Source organism: Vulpes lagopus, chromosome 24 (genome assembly GCF_018345385.1).
Source record: "Vulpes lagopus strain Blue_001 chromosome 24, ASM1834538v1, whole genome shotgun sequence".
Classification (NCBI taxonomy): Eukaryota; Metazoa; Chordata; class Mammalia; order Carnivora; family Canidae; genus Vulpes; species Vulpes lagopus.
In genome coordinates, this window is record NC_054847.1 from 10,332,386 (window position 1) to 10,355,446 (window position 23,061).

The 23,061-nt window shown below is 47.8% G+C and overlaps 1 protein-coding gene across 2 annotated transcripts in view; it reads left to right on the forward strand.

The window, feature by feature from the left end:
* The window catches only part of SCTR (secretin receptor), a 74,369-nt gene that overhangs the window by 48,935 nt on the left and 2,373 nt on the right, over positions 1 to 23,061 (forward strand). The window contains exons 5-12 of one of the 2 annotated variants that reach the window (XM_041739774.1): positions 1,263 to 1,360; positions 2,317 to 2,449; positions 4,745 to 4,898; positions 11,714 to 11,774; positions 13,349 to 13,418; positions 16,459 to 16,550; positions 17,971 to 18,097; positions 22,185 to 22,226. In XM_041739774.1, coding sequence (XP_041595708.1) covers positions 1,263 to 1,360; positions 2,317 to 2,449; positions 4,745 to 4,898; positions 11,714 to 11,774; positions 13,349 to 13,418; positions 16,459 to 16,550; positions 17,971 to 18,097; positions 22,185 to 22,226 — 777 coding nt within the window. The remainder of the gene's footprint in view (positions 1 to 1,262; positions 1,361 to 2,316; positions 2,450 to 4,744; positions 4,899 to 11,713; positions 11,775 to 13,348; positions 13,419 to 16,458; positions 16,551 to 17,970; positions 18,098 to 22,184; positions 22,227 to 23,061) is intronic. The other variant, XM_041739775.1, reaches the window with a different exon arrangement.

The following is a 23,061-nucleotide window of genomic DNA, read 5'->3' on the forward strand; positions in this document are numbered from 1 at the left end:
TTTATTCATTCATGAGAGCCGCAGAGAGAGAGGCAGAGACACAGACAGAGGAAGAAGCAGACTCCCTGCAGGGAGCCTGGTGTGGGACTCGATCCCAGGATCCTGGGATCAGGACCTGAGCCAAAGGCAGACGCTCAAACACTGAGCCACCCAGGCATCCCGGAATGCATATTTCAAAGGTTCTTGATACATGATACTTTCCAGAGAGATTGAAGCAATTTTTACTCCCACTATACCATCACCTGCATAGGATATTATTGCTTTTAAATATTTGCTAATTTGGTTGGGAACAAATGGTATATAACATTGTTTGTTTAATTTTCATTTCTCTGATTTCTTTTTAAGACTGTCATACTAGGTTTTTTTTTTTTTGGATCTAAAAGATGCAAGGTTTATATTTATCTTTATATGTCACATTTTTCCATCCCACTGAGATCTTTCTGAATCAAAGATGAGTCAGTAATGTGAAGTGGTGGTTGGCTGCATTAATAGGCGTGCGGTGTACAGGTCAGGGGAAGTGATGATCCTCCTTCCTGGTCAGAGAATACATTGGAGCTTTCCAGCTACCAGTTCTGGGTGTCTTATTTAGGAAGGATGTTGACGATAGAGCATATCAATTGAACAGAAGGATGAAGGATTGTGGCAAGAGATTGAAGACACAGGAAAAATGTCATTCTGAGAATGTATGTGAGAGATGAGTGAGTAGAATAGCTGTATTAAGAAATGACAGATCTCTGTACGATATTTGCAACTCTTCTATAAGTCCAAAACTATCTCAAAATGACACGTTTATTTTTAAAAAATAACGAATAGGCCTTAGGTACGGACAAATTCAATTTATTTCAAGTGGCTCCAGGAGTGGGTCCAGAAGAAGAACCAATAAGTACAATTGAAAAGTAATAGATTTTAGCTTCACAGGAGAAAAAAATGATCTAATATTTTGCACTGCTGTATAGCAGCTGACTTCCTAAAAGGCAGTGAGCCTGTATTCCTGGAGGTGTTCAAGCAAAAGGCTTGAATTCAGGGTGGTGGTAAGGGGCGCTGTACATGGAGTAGAAGATTGAGTTTGGCAGCAGATGATCCCCGAGGCTTTCTCCAAAGCCAAGATGTTCCCAGTCTATGAATTGAGGCCCGTGGAGTGATCAGTGTAGCAGTCCGTATTGAAAGGTTCACGTGGCCCCAGCAGGTATCTCTGAGGCAGAAAACAGCACAGGCGGCCGGGTGGGTGGGTGGGTGGGGCTGACACACGCCTCTCTCTGCAGCACGAGTACCTGATGAAGCTGAAGGTCATGTACACCGTGGGCTATAGCTCCTCCCTGGTGATGCTCCTGGTCGCCCTCAGCATCCTCTGTGCTTTCCGGTGAGAACACATTGCCAGCCCTCTGTCTCCCCAGCCTTCTCCAGGCACAGAACTTGGGTCTCTTTAAATTACTTGGGCCGGAAAAAGGAAGGTATGGGTGGGTCACCTTGTGGCCTCTTGCTCTCGATCTTACCTGTGACAAAACACTAATATCCCTGTGGCCTTATTCATATTTCTATTCATTTAGCATTTCCTGACCATATCTAGGAACTCACTGCACCACTTGCTTTACATGTGCTATTTGTAATTTTCACACAATGCTGTAAGATAGGTATCATGAGCCCCATTTCATAGGGATGTTAGCCAGACTCTTGGTTGCAAGAAATAGAAATCCACCTTAAAACAGTTTAAGGAAACAAAGGTGACCTGACCTACATAATTGACAAAGGCTTTAGGCTTTGTCGGGCTTTAGGAATGGCTGGATCTAGGTGCTCAAAGGTATCAGCAGAACTAGATTGTCTCCCTCCCTTTCTCCACTCTGCATTGGCCTCATCCTTAGGCAGGCTCTCTGCAGGGGTGGCAGAGACAACCACCAGCAGCCCCAGGGGTACATTCCACGGGCTCAGCCACATCAGGACAAGGAGAGCCGCTTGCCCATTAGTTGCAATGAAAGTCCTGGGGAGGGGTGGGGGGAGGTTCTCATAGGTCCCGCTTGGGTCCCACACCCAGCCTGAGCCAATCACTGCAGCCAGGGGTTGGAGTACTCTGATTGGTCAGGTCTATCAACAGGGTAGGGGGTTTGGAGCCACCCCCACCCAGCGCTGGGATGGGTTCCCCATAAGAAAGCCTACTTCTGGTACCAGAAGACTGAACGAGTATCCGACTTTGACCCTTTCTGCAGAGGAGGAGGCGGCTCAGGCTCTGGCAGGTGAAAAGGTTTGCTCAAGATCGTAGAGCTAATGTGTGGCAGAGTGCCTGTGGCTCTGGCCCCACACCCTTGCATTCTTTCCCTCCAGGAGGCTCCACTGCACCCGAAACTACATCCATATGCACCTTTTCGTGTCCTTCATCCTGCGTGCCCTGTCCAACTTCATCAAGGACGCGGTGCTCTTCTCCTCGGACGATGTTGCTCACTGTGATGCCCACAGGGTAACACACCTGCAGGCCCCAGCGTGTGGCCAGGCCTGCCCGCCTTCCCCAGCCTAATTTTGAAAGGGTGGCGGCCCCGTTGCCCCGCCCCCAAGTACCTACTTTGGCTGCACTTCATGCCTAGAGCAGAGGGGCCGGTGCTGGGCTAGACCTGGGGATGGGGGGAGAGTCGTGCATCTCCAGTGCATAGTCTGGGTCATGTATGTGAGCAGTTTGTCAGGAAGCTGCTGGAAGCTGCCCTTTGACTCCCAGCATCCAGGAGTGGATTAGCCACTGGAGCAATTAGATAGGTAGCGAGGCTTTCCCTCCACCTGCAAAGGCCCAGCTGTGGACAGATGGCCAAGTCTAAAGAGGATTGAGGTCGGTTGTAGAAAGCAAAATGGGAGCACACGCCTGTGTGTCCACATCTGCAGGTCTGTAGTGAAACTATTGTTTTGTTAAATCTAACCCCCTTCCTCCTTCTGCAGGCTCAGATGACGACTCTTAATTCTTTGCAATATCACTCTGTGTATCAGTTGGGAATCCCTTTTGCCGCATATAAGAGAAAACTATGCATCAGTGGCTTAGAGAGATGGGGGTTTCCCACATAAACAGTCCGCAGATGGGAAATCTGGAGGTGGCACAGGGGCTCCATGATGCCATGGTGGACACAATCATTTTCCTTCTTTATGCTCCATGGTGCTTGATTCCGTGCTTTACACCACATGTTTACAATATGGCTGCTGAAGCCCCAGGCCTCACATCCATGTTCCAGCCAAGCAAGACTGTCAGGGTTAAACAGCTTTTGTCTTTGGGCAGCTTTGCCTTTTGTGGATGGGAAAGAACACCTGCCCCCAAGACACCTGTCTACATTTCATTGGCTAGAACTGTGTCAGGTGACCACAGCTAACTGCAAAGGAAGCTGGGAGATTGAGTTTTTTACTATCATAATCTCCACAGCAGAGGCAAACAAAGGAGAAAGGGATTGGAGATTGAGATTGGTTTGATCAACCTGCCTGTCACTCCCCTTCCCTCCCTGGCTCGTATCTGTAATTCCTTACAGATCTGTTAAGGTTTATAGTTCTGTGTGTGTGTGTGTGTGTGTGTGTGTGTGTGTGTGTTTTCCGACTCAAACGGAATCTCCCAGGGAGATTGGCAGGATGAAGGAAGAGGACCAGAGTGAGAGTCAGAAGACTTCAATTCGGGCAGCCCCGGTGGCACAGCGGTTTAGCGCCGCCTGCAGCCCAGGGCGTGATCCTGGAGACCCTGGATCAAGTTCCACATCAGGCTCTCTGCATGGAGCCTGCTTTTCCCTCTGCCTGTGTCTCTGCCTCTCTCTCTCTGTCTCTATGAATAAATAAATAAAATCTTAAAAAAAAAAAAAAAGACTTAAATTCAGGCCCCCCACCTCAACTAGCCAGAAGTCTAGCAGTGCCAGTAGGGAACCTCCTTGGGGCCCACTAAACAGCAGACTCACAGGCCAAGCATGGGCCCTGCCTAGAATCAGAATCTATGGGTGGCTGTAGGCCAGGAACCACAGCTGGCCAGCAGGGCAGCACTGGGCGCTCCTCCTCTGTGGATGTGACCTCGAAGCAGTCCATGTAGCAGCCCTTGGGCCATCCCAGAAGCTGTCTTCTCCCCAGGGAACAGCTCAGTGAAAGCAAAGGAGACCCTTGTAGTGTCAGAAGGGTTGCCTTGCTGGCAAGGGAGCCTCGTGCCCCATAAGTCCCCAGGCATGGCTTCTGGTGATCCCTGTAAGAGACATGCCCATAACCAGGCACAGCCAACACCCATCCCCATCCAGTAGTTAGAGGTCTCCAGAACAGACGCAGTGTGCCAATGAGGGGCTGTTTTCACTATAATCAATGTTGCCTCCTGACATAATTGGTACGTCCCTTCTTTTCATCTGTTTCTGTGGAAATAGCTTGGAAAGGATTTTGTTAGGCCATTGCTCAGAAATCCCTTTCCTTCTCCAGACCTGTGTTCTCAACTGCAAATGAGGAATGTGGGATTTGGGCCCTACCTGACACAGGTTTACAACTGGCAGCCAGTTCCAGGGTTTGAATGCAATTCCTGCTTCTGTGATGGCCCATTAGCCTTCTTGTCTGAGCCTGTTGGCATGTGGACTTCCGCCCTCTAGACACCTCTGTAGGCCTGGTCTTTTGAGAGTAGAAGGTCACAGCGGATGGCCATGAGCCCCAGAGACTCCCTCTGTGACCTGACCCTTACCACACCCTGTCACTTCCTTTGGGGGTGGCCACTAGAGGGAGGCCCACTGTCACCTAGCCTGGGGCTCACCTGCCTCTCTCTGTCCAGGTGGGCTGTAAGCTGGTCATGGCTTTCTTCCAGTACTGCATCATGGCCAACTACGCCTGGCTGCTGGTAGAAGGTCTCTACCTTCACACACTCCTCGTCATCTCTTTCTTCTCGGAAAGGAAGTGTCTCCAGGGATTTGTTGCCCTCGGATGGGGTATGTTTCTCCATGGGTATAACGGCTGTGGTATATGGGGAAAGGTGCTGAATTAGAGAATTTGGTTTCTAGTTCCAGCCCCACGCTTAGTTAAGTTAGCCAACTTGTGGAATCAGGCAGGCTGCTTCTTATTTAAGGCCCTGGTTCTGGTTTATTTGTATGTCAAATGGGAATTAAAAGCTAAAATATATCCCCAATTTTGGCTACCCAAAGTCTCTTACCATTCAATACAACCCAACACTTGTCTTCCTTAGACATTCTGCTGACATATTTTCATTCTTGCTTCCTTTCTATATCAGTTAGGGTACTTTTGACTGTAGGTATCAGAAAACCTGGCTTAGATCAGCTTTAAACATAAATCAATTGGCTCCTATATCTGAAAAGCTCAGGGACTGCCAACTTCAGATGAGGCTGGATCCAGCAGCTCAATCACGTTTCTTTGCGTCTGTCTTTCTACTTTGCCTTCTCTAACATTGGCTTTATCATTAGACCAACAGCTTCTGGTCTACCAGATTCCTTGTTATATCCAATGAGAGAAAAAGGCTGTGTCCGAGCATTCCCAGCAAATACTCTGAGGTTCACTCTGATTAGACCGGCTTATCTCATATACATCCTTGAACCAATCACAGAGGCCTGAGTGAGGGAAATACACTGATTGGCTTAAGCTACTCAAACCACATGGTTTCCCAAAGGAAATTCAGAGTTTGTTTGTGGAAAGGAGGGGAAATAGTAGTAAGAGAGCCAACTACAGGCCCCATTCCATCTCTTCCCCCTTTCATTTCTAATCAGTGAAGATGATAACTTCCATTTCTTGAGCAATTACTATGAGTACAGTGCTTTACGTGCTTATTTAATTGCCACAACAACCTCCAGAAGCCTCTCAAAGAAACCTGCTCAAAGAAAGGATGTAATATGCTCAGCTCACACTGCAGACAAGAGCAGACCCAGGATTCAAACCAAGGCTTGTGTATTTCCAAAGGCCCTAAATTCTTATTCTGCCATTAACAAACATCCATCCATCCATCCACCCACCTACCCATTCATCTATACATCGAACCATCCACCCATCCATATATGTACCCATCCATCCATCTGTATACATCATCCATCCATCTGTCCATCCATCCATCCATCCATCCATCCATCCATCCATCCATCTGTATTCATTTGATGAACATATGTAAGCTACCCACTGGGCTCTAGAAAGATAGCCAGGTTCCTTTGAGTGACTCATATGCTAACAGGGATAGTCATGTGTACCAGCCATTAATTTCACTTGCTTTCTTCTTAGTGTCTTTAATTAAGAAGTGCCCTTGCCAGGAATGTCCTGTCTTTTCTGCTTGTCTGAATCCTTACAAGAAAGGGCCCTATCTCCTCACATCAGGAAAGTCACCTGAGGTGCCAGAGCTCACTGAGCCCTCCTGTAGACTTTGGCAGCCTGATTAGCACATGACCCTTGGCCAGTGGGAGCTGTGGGGCTCTGCAGATCTTTGGATTTCTGCATAGGACAGTAGTCCCAGAGTGCTGGGAAACCAGGGACTTGCTTTATGCAGGTGACCCCAAAAAAGCACCCAGTTTCTAACCTCATTCACTGACTTTGGCTCCCAAATCTGCCAGGATCTCACCATATGAACATGGGCAGTTTCATTATCTGTAATACCAGGATCACAATTTATTTGGCTTCCTTCGAGTATTTCTTTGTGCTAGGAGGGGCTTCTAGAGATTACAGAAACAAAACCAAAAACAATTCCAGCTTCAAAGGTGTCGTAGTCTAGCAACGAGACAAAATTGGATTGTGACATCCCCATCACAGATTTTTTAGGAGGGTTTATTTTATTTTATTATTTATTTTTAAAGATTTTGTGTATTCACTTGAGAGAAAGAGAGCACAAGCTGGTGGGGAGGAGCACCTGCTCAGGGCTCAATCCCAGGGTTTAAATGAGTTTTTAAAAGAGTTTAAATGAGATCATGAGAGCCATCCTTTCTTCCTTAAATATTTACTGAGCATCTACTATATGCCAGGCCCTCGGGGTGGAACAGCACATAAAACAGCAGTTAAAACAGCAGTTCCTCCTCTCTGCCTGCATAGTCCTGAGGAGAACATGAAGGGACTCAGGAAGGTCTAAGGTGTTTTGTCTGGGTGAAGCTGTTCTCTTGCAAAAGCTGGGGCCCCTCCTAAGTTTATATGCAACTTGTTTCCCCAGAGATAGGTTGCTTAAATGAGTCCATGCTCACTGTAAAAGTGAAAAAACATTTTTTTAGTAGAAACAAAATTACCCTGGTCTCATCTAATGAAAAATTTTTTTGGTTTCCCTCCAGACTATTTTTCCTACTCAGTTTTTCTCTGCAATTTTGTGGTCATTCCATATGTAGAATTCTGAATCTTGCTTCTTTCCATTAACACACAAGCGTACTCTGTATTTTTCTACCCTTTCCATAAACATTTTTATCTAGTCCATGGACATATTTAACCAAATACCTATTATATGGATATTTAAGTTGTTTCTAATTTTCCACTATTATAAATAGCACAGTGACAAATATTTTTGTGAGCTAAGCTTATTTCCACGTAATATGGAATCCTAGAATTGGGATCACTGAAATCAGGAGTGAGCACTTTTAAGGTTTATTTTTTTTTTAAAGATTTTTAAAATTTATTCATGAGAGACAGAGAGAGAGAGAGAGGCAGAGGGAGAAGCAGGCTCCATGCAAGGAGCCCGATGTGGGACTCGATCCTGGGTCTCCAGGATCACACCCCGGGCTGCGGGTTGTGCTAAACCGCTGTGCCACTGGGGCTGCCCACTTTTAAGGTTTTTAATACTTATCCAACACTTACACTTTTTAAAGGTGGCTTGGGTGTCAGCCTGTACCCAGAAAATGGTGATACCTTTGGCTTTTAGGAAGATGAACCAAGCTCCCACTCACTGAGTTGGGAGCCAACATCAGAGTCACGTGGAGGGTGTGTCAAACCCGGCTGGCTGGACCCCATGTCCTGTGCCTCTGAGCCAGTTGGCCTTGGGTGTAGCCAGAAATTCTTCGTTTCTACTAAGGCCCCAGTGACTCTGATACTGATAGTCTGGAGACCACGCTGGGAAACCCTAACTCGAGCCATTATCGGTTCTCCCACTTTCCACCCACTCTGTTAAAGATGGAAGACATTGAATAGGTGGCCCTTCAGAACCTATGTTCTTTGCCCAAAGCACCCAAAAATAAGGCAGGGAATTTTTGGAAAAATGTTATTTTTATTAAAGTCATGCACATACTTGGTTTAAAGAATTAAATAGGACCACAAGACTTACGATGACAAAATGCAGTCTCTTGCCCCCACTTCTGCCCAGAGGTGACACCATACAACTCCTTAGCTGGTCCTTCTAATGTTCACTCTTGTGTTTCTAAAAAAGATTCTACTATTCCCTGATTTGTCCATCTGAGGCACTATTGGTTGACTCTAAATGATGGACAGTAAGATTGTAAAATTCTCCATCCACTACCTCCATCCTATCACTAGTTTTTCCACTTTGGGTTAAGTCCTCTTCGATGTATATATCAGTATGTCTACGTAAATGTTTACTGCAGAGCTGAGTTGTGTACAATGATTTTACTTCCAATGTCTAACCTTTTGTTTTTTATGGAGTCACTTTTAATTGACTTACTTGTTTTATGCTCCTGTACTTAATTCCCCCAAATTCTCCCACAGAACTAGAAGACGCTCCGATGGCTGTTTTCCAAATCATCCAATGTCAACAGGAAATCTATTAGTTCCTATTTGTTTGGTCTCTTCCTGCTGTCTTAGTTTCCTATGGGCTGCGTAAACAAATTGCCACAAACTTGGTGCCTCAAAACAACAGAAATTTATTCTCTCACGGTTCTGGTGACCAGAAGTTCAAAATCAAGATTCGAGCAGGGTTGATTCCTTCTGGAATGCCCCATGCCTCTCTCTCCTCTAGCTTCTGGTCATTGCTGGCAGTCCTTGGTGGTTTTTGGCTTAGGGATGCATCCTTCGATTTCTGCCTTTGTCTTTATGTGGCCTTCTTCCCTCTGTGAGTCCTTTCCCTCTGTGTCTCTCAATGGCCTTCTTATAAGAATGCCAGCAATATTGGATTAGGGCCCCCATATGACTGGCTTCCTTATAAATACGACCTATGACCTCCTTTTACCTAATTACATGTGCAAAGACCTTCTTTCCAAATCAGGTCATGCTCTAAGGTTCTGGGTAGATATGAACTTAGGGAGGATGCTATTTAACCAAATAGACCCAACAATGGTCTTTTAAGAGACTTCTGCCTTCCTGCTCTATTTGGGCTGGTTGTTTTCTAGACTTGCTCAATTCCCTTACCCTTCATGCTGAGAATTTCTTTCGTTTTCCTCTACATAGCCGATTCCTTTATTTCTTATCTCCTCTGTGGTTTGCTCCTGGTGGTGTTGGAGCACACACTCTAGTCCTTGTCTAACAAAGAGTACATGGAAGGTACATGTTTTTGCATTGCATTATCTGAAAATATCTTTTTCAACTTTCACACCAAATTCATTGTTTTCCTGGGCATAGAAATTAGGTTGAAAAACTCGTTTTCTCCTAGAATCTTGGAGGCTTTCTGTTTGGGCATCTGATGTTACAAGATGTGCTGTGTTATTCTGTTTTGTTTTGTTTTTAATATTTTACTTATTTATTTGAGAAAGAGAGGGAGAGAGCATGTGTAAGCAGGGGTTGAGGGGTAAGGGGCAGAGTGAGAGGGAGAAGCAGGCTTCCAGCTGAGCAGGGAGCCTGACACAGGACTTCATCCCAGGACCCCGAGATCATGATTTGAGCCAAAGGAGGATGCTTAACCTGCTGAGCCACCCCGGCACCCCTGCTGTGTTATTCTTCCCCCCACCCCCATGAGCATTTTTATTCATCTTTTTCTACGTAAGCTGGAGGGTCTTCTCTCTGTGCCCTGTTTTGAAATGCCCTAGGGATGTGCCCCCAAGCGAGCTGATTTCATCCTTTTCGCTGACATCCGGTGGTCCTTTCATCTGGAAACTCACATCCTTCATTTTCTTAGACAATGTTCTTACATCACCTATTTGATTTCTTTCCCCTTGGTTTTTATCCTCTCTTTCTAAAACTTTTCATCAGATGGCGCACATCCTGGAATTGACCTCTGATTTTTTTCCTGTCTTTCCTCCTACTTTTCATTATCCTCTTTGTGTTCTGCTTTCCGGGCAATTCCTGGTCTCTATCCTCCAACCCATCTATAGAGTCTTTTATCTTGGTTATCATATATTCAATTTCTAAGACCTCTTCCTGGTTCTCCGACTGCTCCCTATTTTCAGCATCCTGTTTGGGTCTTGCAGATGTAATCTTTCCTCTTATCTCTCTGATGATACTCCTTAGAGTTGTTTTGTTCAAGTGCCTCCTGCAGCCTGCATGGTCTGCTTCCTTTGAGTTCCTTCTCTCTGATTATTTTGGTCCTTGTCTTTTATGTAATCAGCTTTCCTCAGATGTCCGTGACCTTGACTGTCTGTTCATGTTTAAGAATGAGTCATTTCAGTGCTGACTGAACATCTTGTGTGTGGGGTAGAGGGGTGTGTGTGTCATGTCTCTTGAGGGAGATGGGGCTGGAGGTGGCCACTGTGTTGGGGGGTCCCCAGCCTCATGATCACTAGACCCTTTGTCTGGGGCTGTTTGCCTCTTCCAGAGAAAAATCCTTTAATTCTCTGCCTGGGGATGAGGGGCTAGGGTGTAAACCTGGTTGCTGGAGGTCTGAAAACTGAGCAGCCCAGGGGCAGGGCTGTTACTGTGCAGGTGCACGTGAGCATGGCCATTAGAAACAGAATGAGCCATGTATAACCTAAAATCTTCTAGTAGCCACAGCAAACACAGTAAAAAGAAGCAGGTAAAATCAATCTCAATAATATATTTTAGGGCACCTGGGTGGCTCAGGGGTTGAGCATCTGCCTTTGGCTCAGGCTGTAATCCTGGGGTGTTGCTGGCGAGTTCCACATCAAGCTTCTCACAGGGAGCCTGCTTCTCCCTCTGCCTGTGTCTCTGCCTCTCTCTCTGTGTCTCTCAGGAATAAATAAATAAAATCTCTAAATAATAATAATAATAATAATAATAATAATAATAATATATTTTCTTTAGCCTGGTGTAAAAATATTATCATTTCAACATGTAATTAATATAAAATGAGCATATTACACATTCTCTTATTCCTACTAAATCTTCAAAATCTGGCATCTTGCACTTACAGCACATCTCCACTGGGACCAGCCACGTAGCAAGTACTCGATGGCTACGCGTGGCGAGGAGCCACTGCCCAGGACAGCGCAGGTGTAGATCATCACTGTCCCCTTCTTTCCCTGCAGTGGGCCGGCCGGGTCTGGCCCAGGCTCCCAGGACACCCTGAGCCCACTGTGGTGTTCAAGATCCTTCTGATTCTGGGATCCCTGGGTGGTGCAGTGGTTTGGCGCCTGCCTTTGGCCCAGGGCGCGATCCTGGAGACCCGGGATCGAATCCCACGTCGGGCTCCCGGTGCATGGAGCCTGCTTCTCCCTCTGCCTGTGTCTCTGCCTCTCTCTCTCTCTCTCTCTCTCTCTCTCTGTGACTATCATTAAAAAAAAAAAAAAAAAAGAAAAAAGATCCTTCTGATTCTGCCTCAGTTGCCAGGGTGTGCCTAGTACCCTAGAAGCAGGAGCCTACCCATTTGCACAGGATTTCCAAGGGGGTGTCTGTGGCACCTGCTCACTCCTAGGCCGGGCTCACTGCCCTGTTGCTGTATGGGTGTTGAAAATTGAGTCCCCTCTCCCCCACCCCTCCCTTTATTTTTAATCCTCAGGTTCCCCGGCCATTTTTGTTGCTTCGTGGGCTATCAGCAGGCACTTTCTGGAAGATGTCGGGTAAGCTGTTTGAAGGAGAGGTAACAAGAGTGTATTTTATGTTGTCCAGCTCTTCAAGCAGGATGGACACTTCTAGGAATGGCCTGTTTTTCACACTGGGGGCCACAGGCGAGTACCCCGGAGTGCTGGGCTAGTGGTGTGGGTCGTGGCCTTCACCACGCCCGCACCCTCCTGGGCCTGCCTCCCTTCCTGCCCACCCCATCAGCTCCTGCAGGTGCCTGGCAGGAGCCGTGAAACTCCAGGCAGGTGCCGCTCAGAGAGGGAGCTCTGGGCCAACCCGGCTTTTCCTGCCTCCTGGGGTATCTCTCCTCTGCTCCTCCCTACACCCCGGTGTTTGAGAGTCCAACAGAGGCGGGCACAGTTGTATTCCCGTAACCCCTGATGGGGATAAAGAGATCTAACTTTGTTCTCTAAAGATCCCAGGCTCTGAGGATGGAGGTAAACCCAGGTGGGGCTGCTGGGAAGTAGGCACGCAGAGAGAAGCTTGAAAGAAAGCCGGGGAGGGACGTCTGGCTGGCTCAGTGGTTGAGCGTCTGCCTTCGGCTCAGGGCGTGATCCTGGGGTCCTGGGATCCAGTCCTACGTCGGGCTCCCTGCATGGAGCCTGCTTCTCCCGCTGCCTATGTCTCTGCCTCTTTCTCTGTCTCTCATGAATGAATAAATAAATAAAGAAAATCTTTAAAAAGAAAGAAAGAAAGCCGGGGACAAAGTGAGGCAGCGTGACAGAACAGAGGCAGTTGCTCATAGACACACTGATGCACCCGAGCCAGTATGAGGCTTACCAGTGTCTTGCAGTCCAAATGTGCCTCCCAAATAATTGTTTCAAAGTAATTATTTTCATTGGGTGAATTAGATTTTTTTTTTTTTAAATCGGGATTTTTAGCTTCTCTGGAAAACATGAGACATTCTACCAACATCTCTCATTTCCCTTTGAGGCAAAAATCAGCGGGAGCAGAGTCGGGGTTGCCTTAGGCCACACTCATGCTCTCCAGTTTGCCAAATACTCCCTTCACCTGGTGTCCCAGGGTCCTGAGGTCACATGGCAGTCACCCAGCCCCTTCACTCACTGATGTCACCTGCCTGGCCATTCTTGGCAGTTTGTCACTGTGCTGGCTTTGGGCTCTGGGATCTTCTGGCTCTCAGGTTCCATGTACTATCTACTGCCCCCCAGACACTCACTGGACATGCACAGGGACAGGGAGCTGCTCCAGTGGCCTCAGAGACGCTCCTGGGCAGCAGAACAGGGTCAGTTAGAACAGTCCTGGGCGGGATCCCTGGGTGGTGCAGTGGTTTGGCGCCTGCCTTTGGCCCAGGGCGCGATCCTGGAGACCCGGGATCGAATCCCACGTCAGGCTCCCGGTGCATGGAGCCTGCTTCTCCCTCTGCCTGTGTCTCTGCCTCTCTCTCTCTCTCTCACTGTGTGCCTATCATAAATAAATAAAAATTTAAAAAAAAAAAAAAAAGAACAGTCCTGGGCACACACCCACAGGGTTCAGGGCCACCAGTGTGGGGAACTGGTCTTTCCTGGTCACCTTGGCTCTCCACTCCTAACCATGCCTGGCCACCCCTCCACAGGTGCTGGGATGTCAATGCCAATGAGTCCATCTGGTGGGTCATTCGGGGGCCCGTGATCCTCTCCATCCTGGTGAGTAGCCATCCTCTAGGGGGGAGAGATGGAAAGGGTGACTGACCTGGACAGAAGGCCAAAGGACAGGGCTAGCATCACTCCCTCCAGGAGCTGGGAGGGACAAACTACAGAGCTTCCCGAGATTGGCCAGTGCCTTGAGGGTCTAGATGATGGATGGGAGAATGGTGGGTGGTGGGCAGGAGTGAGATGAGGTGTACTTAGGAAGCAAAAGTTGATATAACTCTCTTTGGTCTGTGAGTAGCCACTAAAATGTGGTGAGCAGAGCTCCTTGCCCTAAACTGGCCTGAAATCCCTCCTTCAGGTCTTTGGGTCCTGATCTTTTTTCCAGGCAGGCTCTTGTTAAACAGAAAAATCACTGGGGCTGAGGAAAGCCGAGTGAAACTTGGTCTTAGGTCTTTGGGATGCTGTTGCGGGGGGTCGGGGGGGCAGGCCTTGAGGCTTCCAGGGAGGAGATACAGGAGTGAGTCTCATGGACGGGGAGCTCAGAGTGTCTCAACTGAGCTGGCCTTCAGAATCACCTGGGAGCTGTTTAAAAATTCTGATAGATTTGGGCTTTTCTTTGTTCTGGGGTGGGGCCTGAGCGCTCATTGGATGTCAAAGTTCTCAGGTGCTTCTGCTCTGCAGTCAGAGTTGGGAAGCCTGGAGCTGAGCCTGTGGGAAGGGATAGGAAATAGGTGGGCAGAAGATGGGGACACCCTGGGGTTATCCCCTGGAAGGAATTAGCCCCTCAGCTGTGTGCAAGGCTCCAAGGGACACCAGGCACGGCTGCAGGACCATTTGACAGGAGGAGTCCTTCATGGGCTCACTGGAGGGGGAAAGCGTGCAGCACAGGGCAGTGGCCACCTCCACACCCCCCCTACCCCACTTCCACTGGCTGGCTGTGACCTTCCAGGAGCAGTTGGGAGGAGGGGGCCATTCTGGGACCCCTTCTTTTTACTTTACTTTTTTTTTTTTTCCAAAATAGAATTCATGTAAAAAAAATTGGAAGATACAAAATGTACATTTTTTCAAAAAGGGAATAAAACCACATGAACTTTTAGCACCGAGACACACTGGAATACACATGTACTTTTCCTTCCTCTTTTTTTTTTTTTTTTTTTTTTGAGCACACATACTTTTTTTCCAAGTGCTCAATATAGTTTTGTATACTAGTTTTCAGTTGCCAACCTTAGCAATAGATGTGAGCTATCCCATGTTCTTTGAAATTATTTGACCAGCCAATGTGCTATGGCTGCATAATATTCCCATAGGCGGTCTTTCCTCATTCAGTTAGGCCAGTTTCCCTACCATCATTGTGGGCATCTGACAGCCCAGCCCATGAGAACTCCGGCTGAGGGGCGATGGGCCCCATGCCCTGGCGGGTTTCACCAGACTAGTGATGTTTGGTGGGCACTCCTGATGTAAAATATCTCCCAACAGGGGCCCCTGGCTGGCTCAATTAGAAGAGCATGCATCTAGGTCTCAGGTCATGAGTTCAAGTTCCATGTTGGGGATAGAGATTACTTAAATTCATAAATAAGAACTTAAAAAAAAAATCTCCTAACCAGTAGGTCAAGGGCATCAAATTTCACTATTTAAGACTCATTCTTGGGCTCTTAAAGATGTTTTTCCTTTTCTTTTCTTTCTTTTTTCTTTTTTTTTTTTTTTTTTGCCTTTCAGTGCTCCCTATAAAATCAAAATGCAACTCTAAGACAAAACAAATAAATGAAAGTAAAATAACCTTTATTCGTTTAGGCCATGCATAGTCAGCTGCGAGCAAGATGCATAAACAAACAACAAGCTGAGAAGCAATGTTGCTGAAGAGGCAAGTGGGCTAGGAGTCCTGGACAGATCACTAATCCTTGTCTTTTGGCCAGCATTCCCAGGCCCCAGGCTGGTTGTGTGAACAATGAGGGTGCCTGGCTGGGCGATTCCATGGATCCCTGCTTCTGCAAATGGTGCTGTAGCCGGTGGGTGGGTGAGAGAGGTGGAGAGGTGCCGGCTGGCTGCCACGTGGGCACTTTTATAACATTCTGGCACTGGGCTTGAGGAAAAGGACACAAAAAAAATAATGAGACTACATTCTTGTCCTTGAGGAAGTTATGATTGAATTGGCAGATAAGTAGATACATGTCCAAGTTTGACAGATGCATGCGTTTAGCCTCCCTCAAATATTTCAAGTGCTTGCACACCAACATGACCCCTTAACTGCAATGTATCAGGAAAGAGAGGTAATCAAGGGTGGCTTCCTGGAGTTGGTTATTAAACTCCAAAGTGATTGTAGAAGGCTCTGAGGCAGTGGTACTCAAAGTGTGGTCCCCAGACTGGCAGCTTCAGCATCACCTGGAAGCTTGTTAAAAATGCAAATTCTTGGGCCCCACCCCAGATTTGCTGACCTGTAACCCCTGATGGAGGGAGCCCCCCCACCCCCGACTTGCCCCCAGAGTCTCTGCTGGAAGAAAGCCTTGCTGCTCAAAGTGTAGTCAGGGACTGGTTTGGGCATTATCTGGAGCTTAATAGAAATGCAGACTCTCAGGGATGCCTGGGTGGCTCAGTCAGTTAAGGGTCTGCCCTTGGCTCAGGTCATGATCCCAGGGTGCTGGGATTGAGCCCCACATATGGTTCCCTGCTCAACAGGGAGCCTGTGTCTCTGTCTGCTCTGCCTGCTGGTCCCCCTGCTGTGCTCTCTCTCTCTGTCAAATAAATAAAATCTTTAAAATTTTTAAAAAAGAAAGAAATGCAGATTCTCAGGTCACTGGTGACCTGCCTTTTAACAAGGTCCCCGAGGGAGTCCAATGCACCCCCAGTGTGAGCCATCGCTGCCCCAAATGAGCAGACCTCAGAGCTCCTGCAGCCAGTGCCAGGAGCAGGCGCTGTGTCAGTCAACATCTCCAGACAGTTTGTTCTTCCGGGCCGTGGGGATGCCTGGAGGGCAGGGTGGTGCAGTGATATGCACCCTGGGTGTGGTCTGCAATGCCTTCTCCGACCTTCTCCCAGGGGCCAGGGCCAGGAGAGGTGGCAATCACCTTCAGCCCCATGTCCCTCTTGTGTTTTCCAGATTAACTTCATCCTTTTTATAAACATTCTAAGAATCCTGATGAGAAAACTTAGAACCCAAGAAACAAGAGGAAAAGAAATGAACCATTATAAGTAAGTAGAGGGCAAAGGCTGAGTGTCACTCAGCCAGTCAGCAGATATTTACAGAGCACCTATGGTTTACCCAACTGGCCCTGATTCCAAGGTTACAATGTTCTTGGGAATAGAGGTGAGGAGAGATGGGCCCACTGGGAAGCCTTAGACATTGCCCAATGGTGGGAAGATGGAAATCTCTCAGGATCCCAGGAAACAGACATCTATGTTTGGGGAAACGCTAGGGCTTCAGAGGCCCAAATTCAGAGAAATTTGTACAGGTATGTGTATTTTTCAGGGGAGAAAGGCTCTAGGTTTCATCAGATGTGGGATCCAACAATACTTTAAAACCTTTAAAAGATGTTAAAGGGAGATGCCGTATTAGTTTGCTAGGGCCACCGTAACAAAATAACCACACACTGGATGATGTAAAGAAGAGAAATTTATTTTCTCTGAGTGCTGAAGGCTGGAAACCCAAGATTCAGGTGTTCACAGGTTTGGTTTCTTCTAAGGCTTCCTTCCTGGCCTTGTAGATGGCTGCCTTCTCCCCTGTGTCCTTACTGGACCTTTTGTGTGTGGGCATCTTTGGTGTCACCTCCTCTTCTTACAAGGACACCAGTTGATTGGACTAAGGTCCCACCCTAATGACCTTATTTTAGCTCAATCACCTTTTATGGGCCCTATGTGCTTGTACAGGTAGGTATTTCTGAGGTCTTGCACCTAGGACTTCAATTTGTGTATTTGGCTGGAGGAGACATAATTCAAAACAGAATAGTTAAAGATAAATCAGTGTCCAACCAAGACTTTCTCTGTGATGTTCTGAGCTTTGAAAATCTGGCAGTGATGTGATTACTTGGTGACAGATTCTCCAGGACACCTTTAGGGCAGTGGGCTCCACAGTAGGGTAGAGCTGGGGATCCAGGATAAAGTTGCCCAATAGAGGATGCCAGTTCAGTTTGAATTTTGGATAAACAACAAATAGTGTCTTCGCACTTTGTCCAAAAAAACTGTTATCCATTGTTTATCTGAAATTCAAATTGAACTGGGCATCCTGTATTTTTTATCTCTAAATTTAGCAACCATAATCTGGGAAGCAAATAAAAGAATGTCTCCTTGTAGATAGTTATTATCAAAAAATTAAGAATGCTGCCTTTGTGAATAACAGGTTTGATAACTTATGCATGTAATTAATAAATAATAAAGTTATTTGGGTGGCTATGTGTTCAAATTTTTCTTTTCCTGATGGGTGCACGATCAGAAAGCTTAGGGGACTGGCCCTGGGGGATGGGTACGTGGGAGTTGGACATTCTCCAAAATGAAAGATAAAACCACAAAGATTTGGGGGCACCACTCCAGGCCTCCTACAATGAGGTAGGTTGGGGTGTGTGGAGCTGTGCCTGTGGGGAGTAGACAGGACACGACAGCGGGTCTCTGTCTGCAGGCGCCTGGCCAAGTCCACCCTCCTGCTGATCCCGCTCTTTGGAGTCCACTACATCATCTTCGCCTTCTCCCCAGAGGACGCCATGGAGGTCCAGTTGTTCTTTGAATTGGCCCTTGGCTCCTTCCAGGTAAGCTTCAAGGACTGTGACTCTTGGGGGTTCTCTCTTTCAAGAGCATTGTGGGAATGGGAGGCGGGGGAGGGCATCTGAAGGAGAATAAACTCTTCATTCTGGGAAGTCCATGAAATGCCCCAAACTGAAAAATCCAGAAGGAGCAGCATCAGCACATTATTCAGAAGCTGCAAAGAGAATTCCAAGTAGCTGCCTCTGAGGAACAGGAAATGGGGGCAGGGGTGTTGGGAGGCTGCCCTTGTTTTGATGAGAATCATTTGACTCCTTGAAACTATGTGCACACACAATGTATCAAAAAGAAAAACCAACTTTAAAAAAAAGGAAGGAAAGTGAAGGGGGAAATCACCTACCCCCAACTCATAAGATGTTGTCAGGCTAAAAAAAAAAATGAATAGTCAAAAACAAAAAACTCCAACAAAAAGCAAATAATAAACACCTTCAGACAGAAGGACTCTTCACATGAATCCCAAACTTCAGAATGTTATTTGTTTACACTCTCATAGCTGTCTCCTTCCAAAAATAATATGATGTAGCTTTCAGGAAAACCACACAGAGGATTAAAAAAATAATAAGTAGATGAAGGATCAGCGAAAAAATAATATAAAAACCCAAACTGAGTTCATACAGAGAAGCAAATCCAATAGAGTGCCACGAAGGTGGGAGAGATGGGTCATACATTTGGTTTGGAGCTCCCCAGTAGCCAAAGCAATCTGTTCCAAAATTTGTAATATCCATAGATGGGAACAACCCAATTCTCAGGAAAAGCCATTAAGGGCTTGGGGGCCTGAGAGAAATTTCTCCCAGTGGCTGTTCCTCAAGAAGCCAAGCTGTCCTCAACAGCACTGATTATCCTGAACAGTCTTCCTCATGGCAGAGGCTTTGGTCTCAGGACGGGACCCTGAGTCTCCCTCGAGTCCCAGTTCAGGGCGAGTGGGTGAGTCAGGGTCATCCTCCTGTCACTTTCAGGTTTCAGGCAGGACACATTACTGGAGACACATTATTGAGCAGTTAGGTCTTGCCCTAGCCCTGCCTTCAGACCCAACCCAGGGGCTGTCCCCTCTGCCCTCCCTGAGCTTCTCTCCTCTGCCTGGAGCTCCCTGCCAGTGCCCCAGGCCTCCAGGGAACCCAGCCTCTCTACGGAATAATCCGTATTCTTTGTTTCTGCACCAGGGAGTTTTCATGCCCACCTGCTCCTCTAACATGCAAGGAGGCCTGGGTCACGATGGCCCATTAGCAGGTAGGGGATTCCAGGTCCACAAGGATGGAAGGCCTTGGCCTGGCTTCCAGAAATGGGTAGTGACCACACTGCGAGCAAGGAGACCCAGGTCAGCCTCCCAGCCGAGAAAGGGAACCGACTTCCTGTCCCCTGGAGCTGGGGCTTGTGGTTGGGGCTGAGGACTGTCAGCGGAAGGCCATTTGGCTTCTAAGGAAATGGCTTGTCGAGAGAAAACCAAAAGCACTTTCCTAATGTGTCCATAGAAATGTTTATGCAGAAAACAGATCTTTGAGGTTTTTTTAAACCCTTGTTCACAAACATATTATCAGTTTATTATGTATTACACATATATATTCTCTATGTGTCTATTTTTAAAAGTCTGTATTGTAGAGAATGTCTTCACATATTAAAGTGAAGAGAATAGTAGATAGTGAACCCCCATGTGACCACTGCCCGCTCAAGGTGCAGCATGTTCCAGCTCTGTCCCCATCTGTTCCCTCTATCCCATCCCCCATCATTTTAAGCCAATCAAAGGGATGATTCTTCTCAAATGTAAATATGCAAGTGCGTATCTAAAAGACCGGGCTTAAGGAAAAACATACCCAGAACCACAATACATTATCACCATCCTGTTCTTTTTTTTTTTTTATATAAATTTTTTTTAAAATTTTTATTTATTTATGATAGTCACAGAGAGATAGAGAGAGGGGCAGAGACACAAGCAGAGGGAGAAGCAGGCTCCATGCAGCAGGAGCCCGACGTGGGATTCGATCCCAGGTCTCCAGGATCGCGCCCTGGGCCAAAGGCAGGCGCCAAACCGCTGCGCCACCCAGGGATCCCACCATCCTGTTCTTTTAGAGACGCAAGTTGATTAGCTTTTCTCCGATTGTAGAAATGATACTTAATATAGGAAATTTGGAAAATAAGGAATAGTTAAGAAAGGAAATCATCCACAATCTCATGACTGCAGAAATAACCTGTTAAAGTGACAGTGGGTTTACTCGCAGTCTCTTTTCTCTGCAGGAAGACACATACACATGTACACACATCCCGTAAAATTGAGGTCACGCTGCATGTGGTTTTTTTTTATCTTGCTTGTCCCAATATCTCTATCTTACCTGTGGTGAACATTTCCCTATGTCATTAATTCTTCCAAGACTTCATTTTTAATGATTGTATAAACACTGTGGAATTTCTTTAACTTGTCAGCTGTGGGAGACAGCACTAGATACCTGGGGTACAACTAGCTTTCCCTCACCCAGGACTCCTGCCCTCACCTGAACTGTGAAAATGTGTCCCAGGATCTTGGCAGCGCAGGCACTCCTGGGCCCATTGAGAGGGGCCGCACCCGCAGCCAGCAGCCTGACCTCCAGCTCGGGCTCTGGCAAGGATTCAGTGATACACCTGGAAACCAAAGCCCCACAAGTATGCAAGCCAGGTGGCACGCCACATCCTGTTCCATTTCATCCCAAAGCCTTTCACACCCTCTGATGGTGGTTTCCAATTGGGAATACCTGTTAGAACCATCTGGGATTTTTCAAAGCTGCTGGGGCTTCCATCCTCAGACATTTGGACTTGGGTATGGAGTGCAACATAGGCAAATGCTCCCACGTGATGCTAACATGCTACAGACTTTAGAGATTGGTACCTTGTGTAAGTGTTCCTGCTGCCCACCTCCCCCATATAGTCCCTGTTCTGCAGTGGTCCTCGATGCCTGATAATTCTTTGAGGTCTGTCACTAACTCTTGTTAAAAATGACCTTAGCCCTGAGCAATGGTACATATTAAGCCCACCATAGTCAGGCTGGCTCATCATTCTTTTGGGTCCTTTCCAATGTAGTAAGTAGGTGAGGGCAGGCTTGGATGGGACTGGGAAGTGTCGGGAGTGGGGGGCGGGTGCGGTTTAGGGCCCCCTGAGGTCAGAGCTATGACACCCAGGCCTCTGAGGGCGAGGGTGCTCACCAGCTAGGGAAACCTCAGGGCAGAAGCAAGGGCAGGCTGGCCGGAGGTGTGTCCCTGAGATGAGCATAAGCACTGTGGAGACCCCCACCCCCAATAGCTTATGGCCCCAAGCAGGCCTCTTGGCCTCAATCCTGCATCTTGAGACTGGAGTCCCTGCCCTGGCAAAGCTCCAAGCCAAGACTGGGGGCAGGGGGAGGCGCCACTGGGAAACAGGAACCCCAGAGACTAGAGAGCGAGGGTCCTGATAGGTACAAACCCCCACCACACCAAGGAACGTAAAGTATATATAGCCCCAAGGTCCCTAACCAAGGTGACATAAACAGGAAGTCATACCTCACTGGCCAGGACCTACATGCTGGTTTTGTTCTGACATCATGCTCACGTGCTAGTGTTTCAGTTTGAATAGTTGCCTGTGTTGGAACATCTCCAGGTTTCCAGCTTATCTTGAAAATGAGCCCACACAGGGCCCAGGGGGTCTCACATGGGCTGTCCCCACCCCCTACCTGAGGGACAGGTGCACTTCAGGTGCCACCACTCCTTGCTTCTCCCAGACCCAGACGGCCTGCCTTACTAATTCCGGTGACTTGCCGGGTCTCCACAGGCCCAGGTTAGCAGCTTCTGCGCTGAAATCGCATGCATGCAATGCCCCATGCTGGACCCTGCCCCTGCCCCAAGGAGCTGAGCCTGTGCCAGATGATGCCAGCACAGCCAGGGGCACTGTGGGCCCCCCCAAGAGGTAGCCCCAGTACCCCCTAGAGTGAGAGGTGTGGGAAGGCTCTGGGGCACTCTCTGGGGAGAAGTGAGCCTGGGGCTGGCAATTTTAAGGACATAGGGAAGAGGTTGAAGGAAGGAGGCCAGGTGCCCAAGCACCTGCACTGACCCCCTGCTGCCTCTGCCCCCTTTGCAGGGCCTGGTGGTGGCCGTCCTCTACTGCTTCCTCAATGGGGAGGTGAGTGTTCTCAGGGTGCCCAGATGGAGGAGCTCCCTAGCCACTGGATTCCCACTCAGAAGCTCCCTGGAAAACCAGGGTGGTGGGGAGAGATGGGTGGTCTGGGAGGGGGAGGTCTCCTGAGCCCACTTCATGGAAGCACTGAAGCACCAGGTCTCATTAAAACAATTGCTTGGCCCTACCCGACCCACACCACATCCCTCCCCCCCCCCCCCCCACCTAATTCGAAAAGGATTGTTATGTCTGGGTTAGAGCCTGAAAATGTTTAACAAGCATTCCAGGTAATTCTTATCCTTGAGCAAGTCCTGAGACTAGAGAAAAAGTTGCAGGCACCCCAACAAGAACCCTGGTTCCCAATGGATGCTTGCCTGATGGGTGATCCAGGTCACTGCCCTCCTCTGGACCTCAGTCTCCCCATTTGTAAAATGAGTGACTCGATGATGCAATCCCTAAAGCTCAGAGCTCACTGACCTCCAAATAATCGTTGACTCCTCGGAGGGCTGCACACTTACCTTGCGGTCTCTCTGCTCCCTGCCCAGAGCATTTGGGGGGCGGGGGGGGGGGACACACACAAGCCATGCAACCAACAGTTGAATACAGTATTCCACCCAAGTCGGGCCTTCCTGTGACTGTTGACCATTTATCTGGTTCACCACACTTGAAGGGGAATAACCTGTTTTCCAGAACTCAAGCCCTGAAGCCTGGCTTCAAAGGTTTGGGCTGCTACAGCTTGGGCACCGTGAAATTAATATCCAAAGAGCCACTCCAAGGTCCCCAGATTTAAGTTCTGAGCTAGGCTGGCTTTATGGGAATGGGTCCGGTGGTCCCAGGTCAT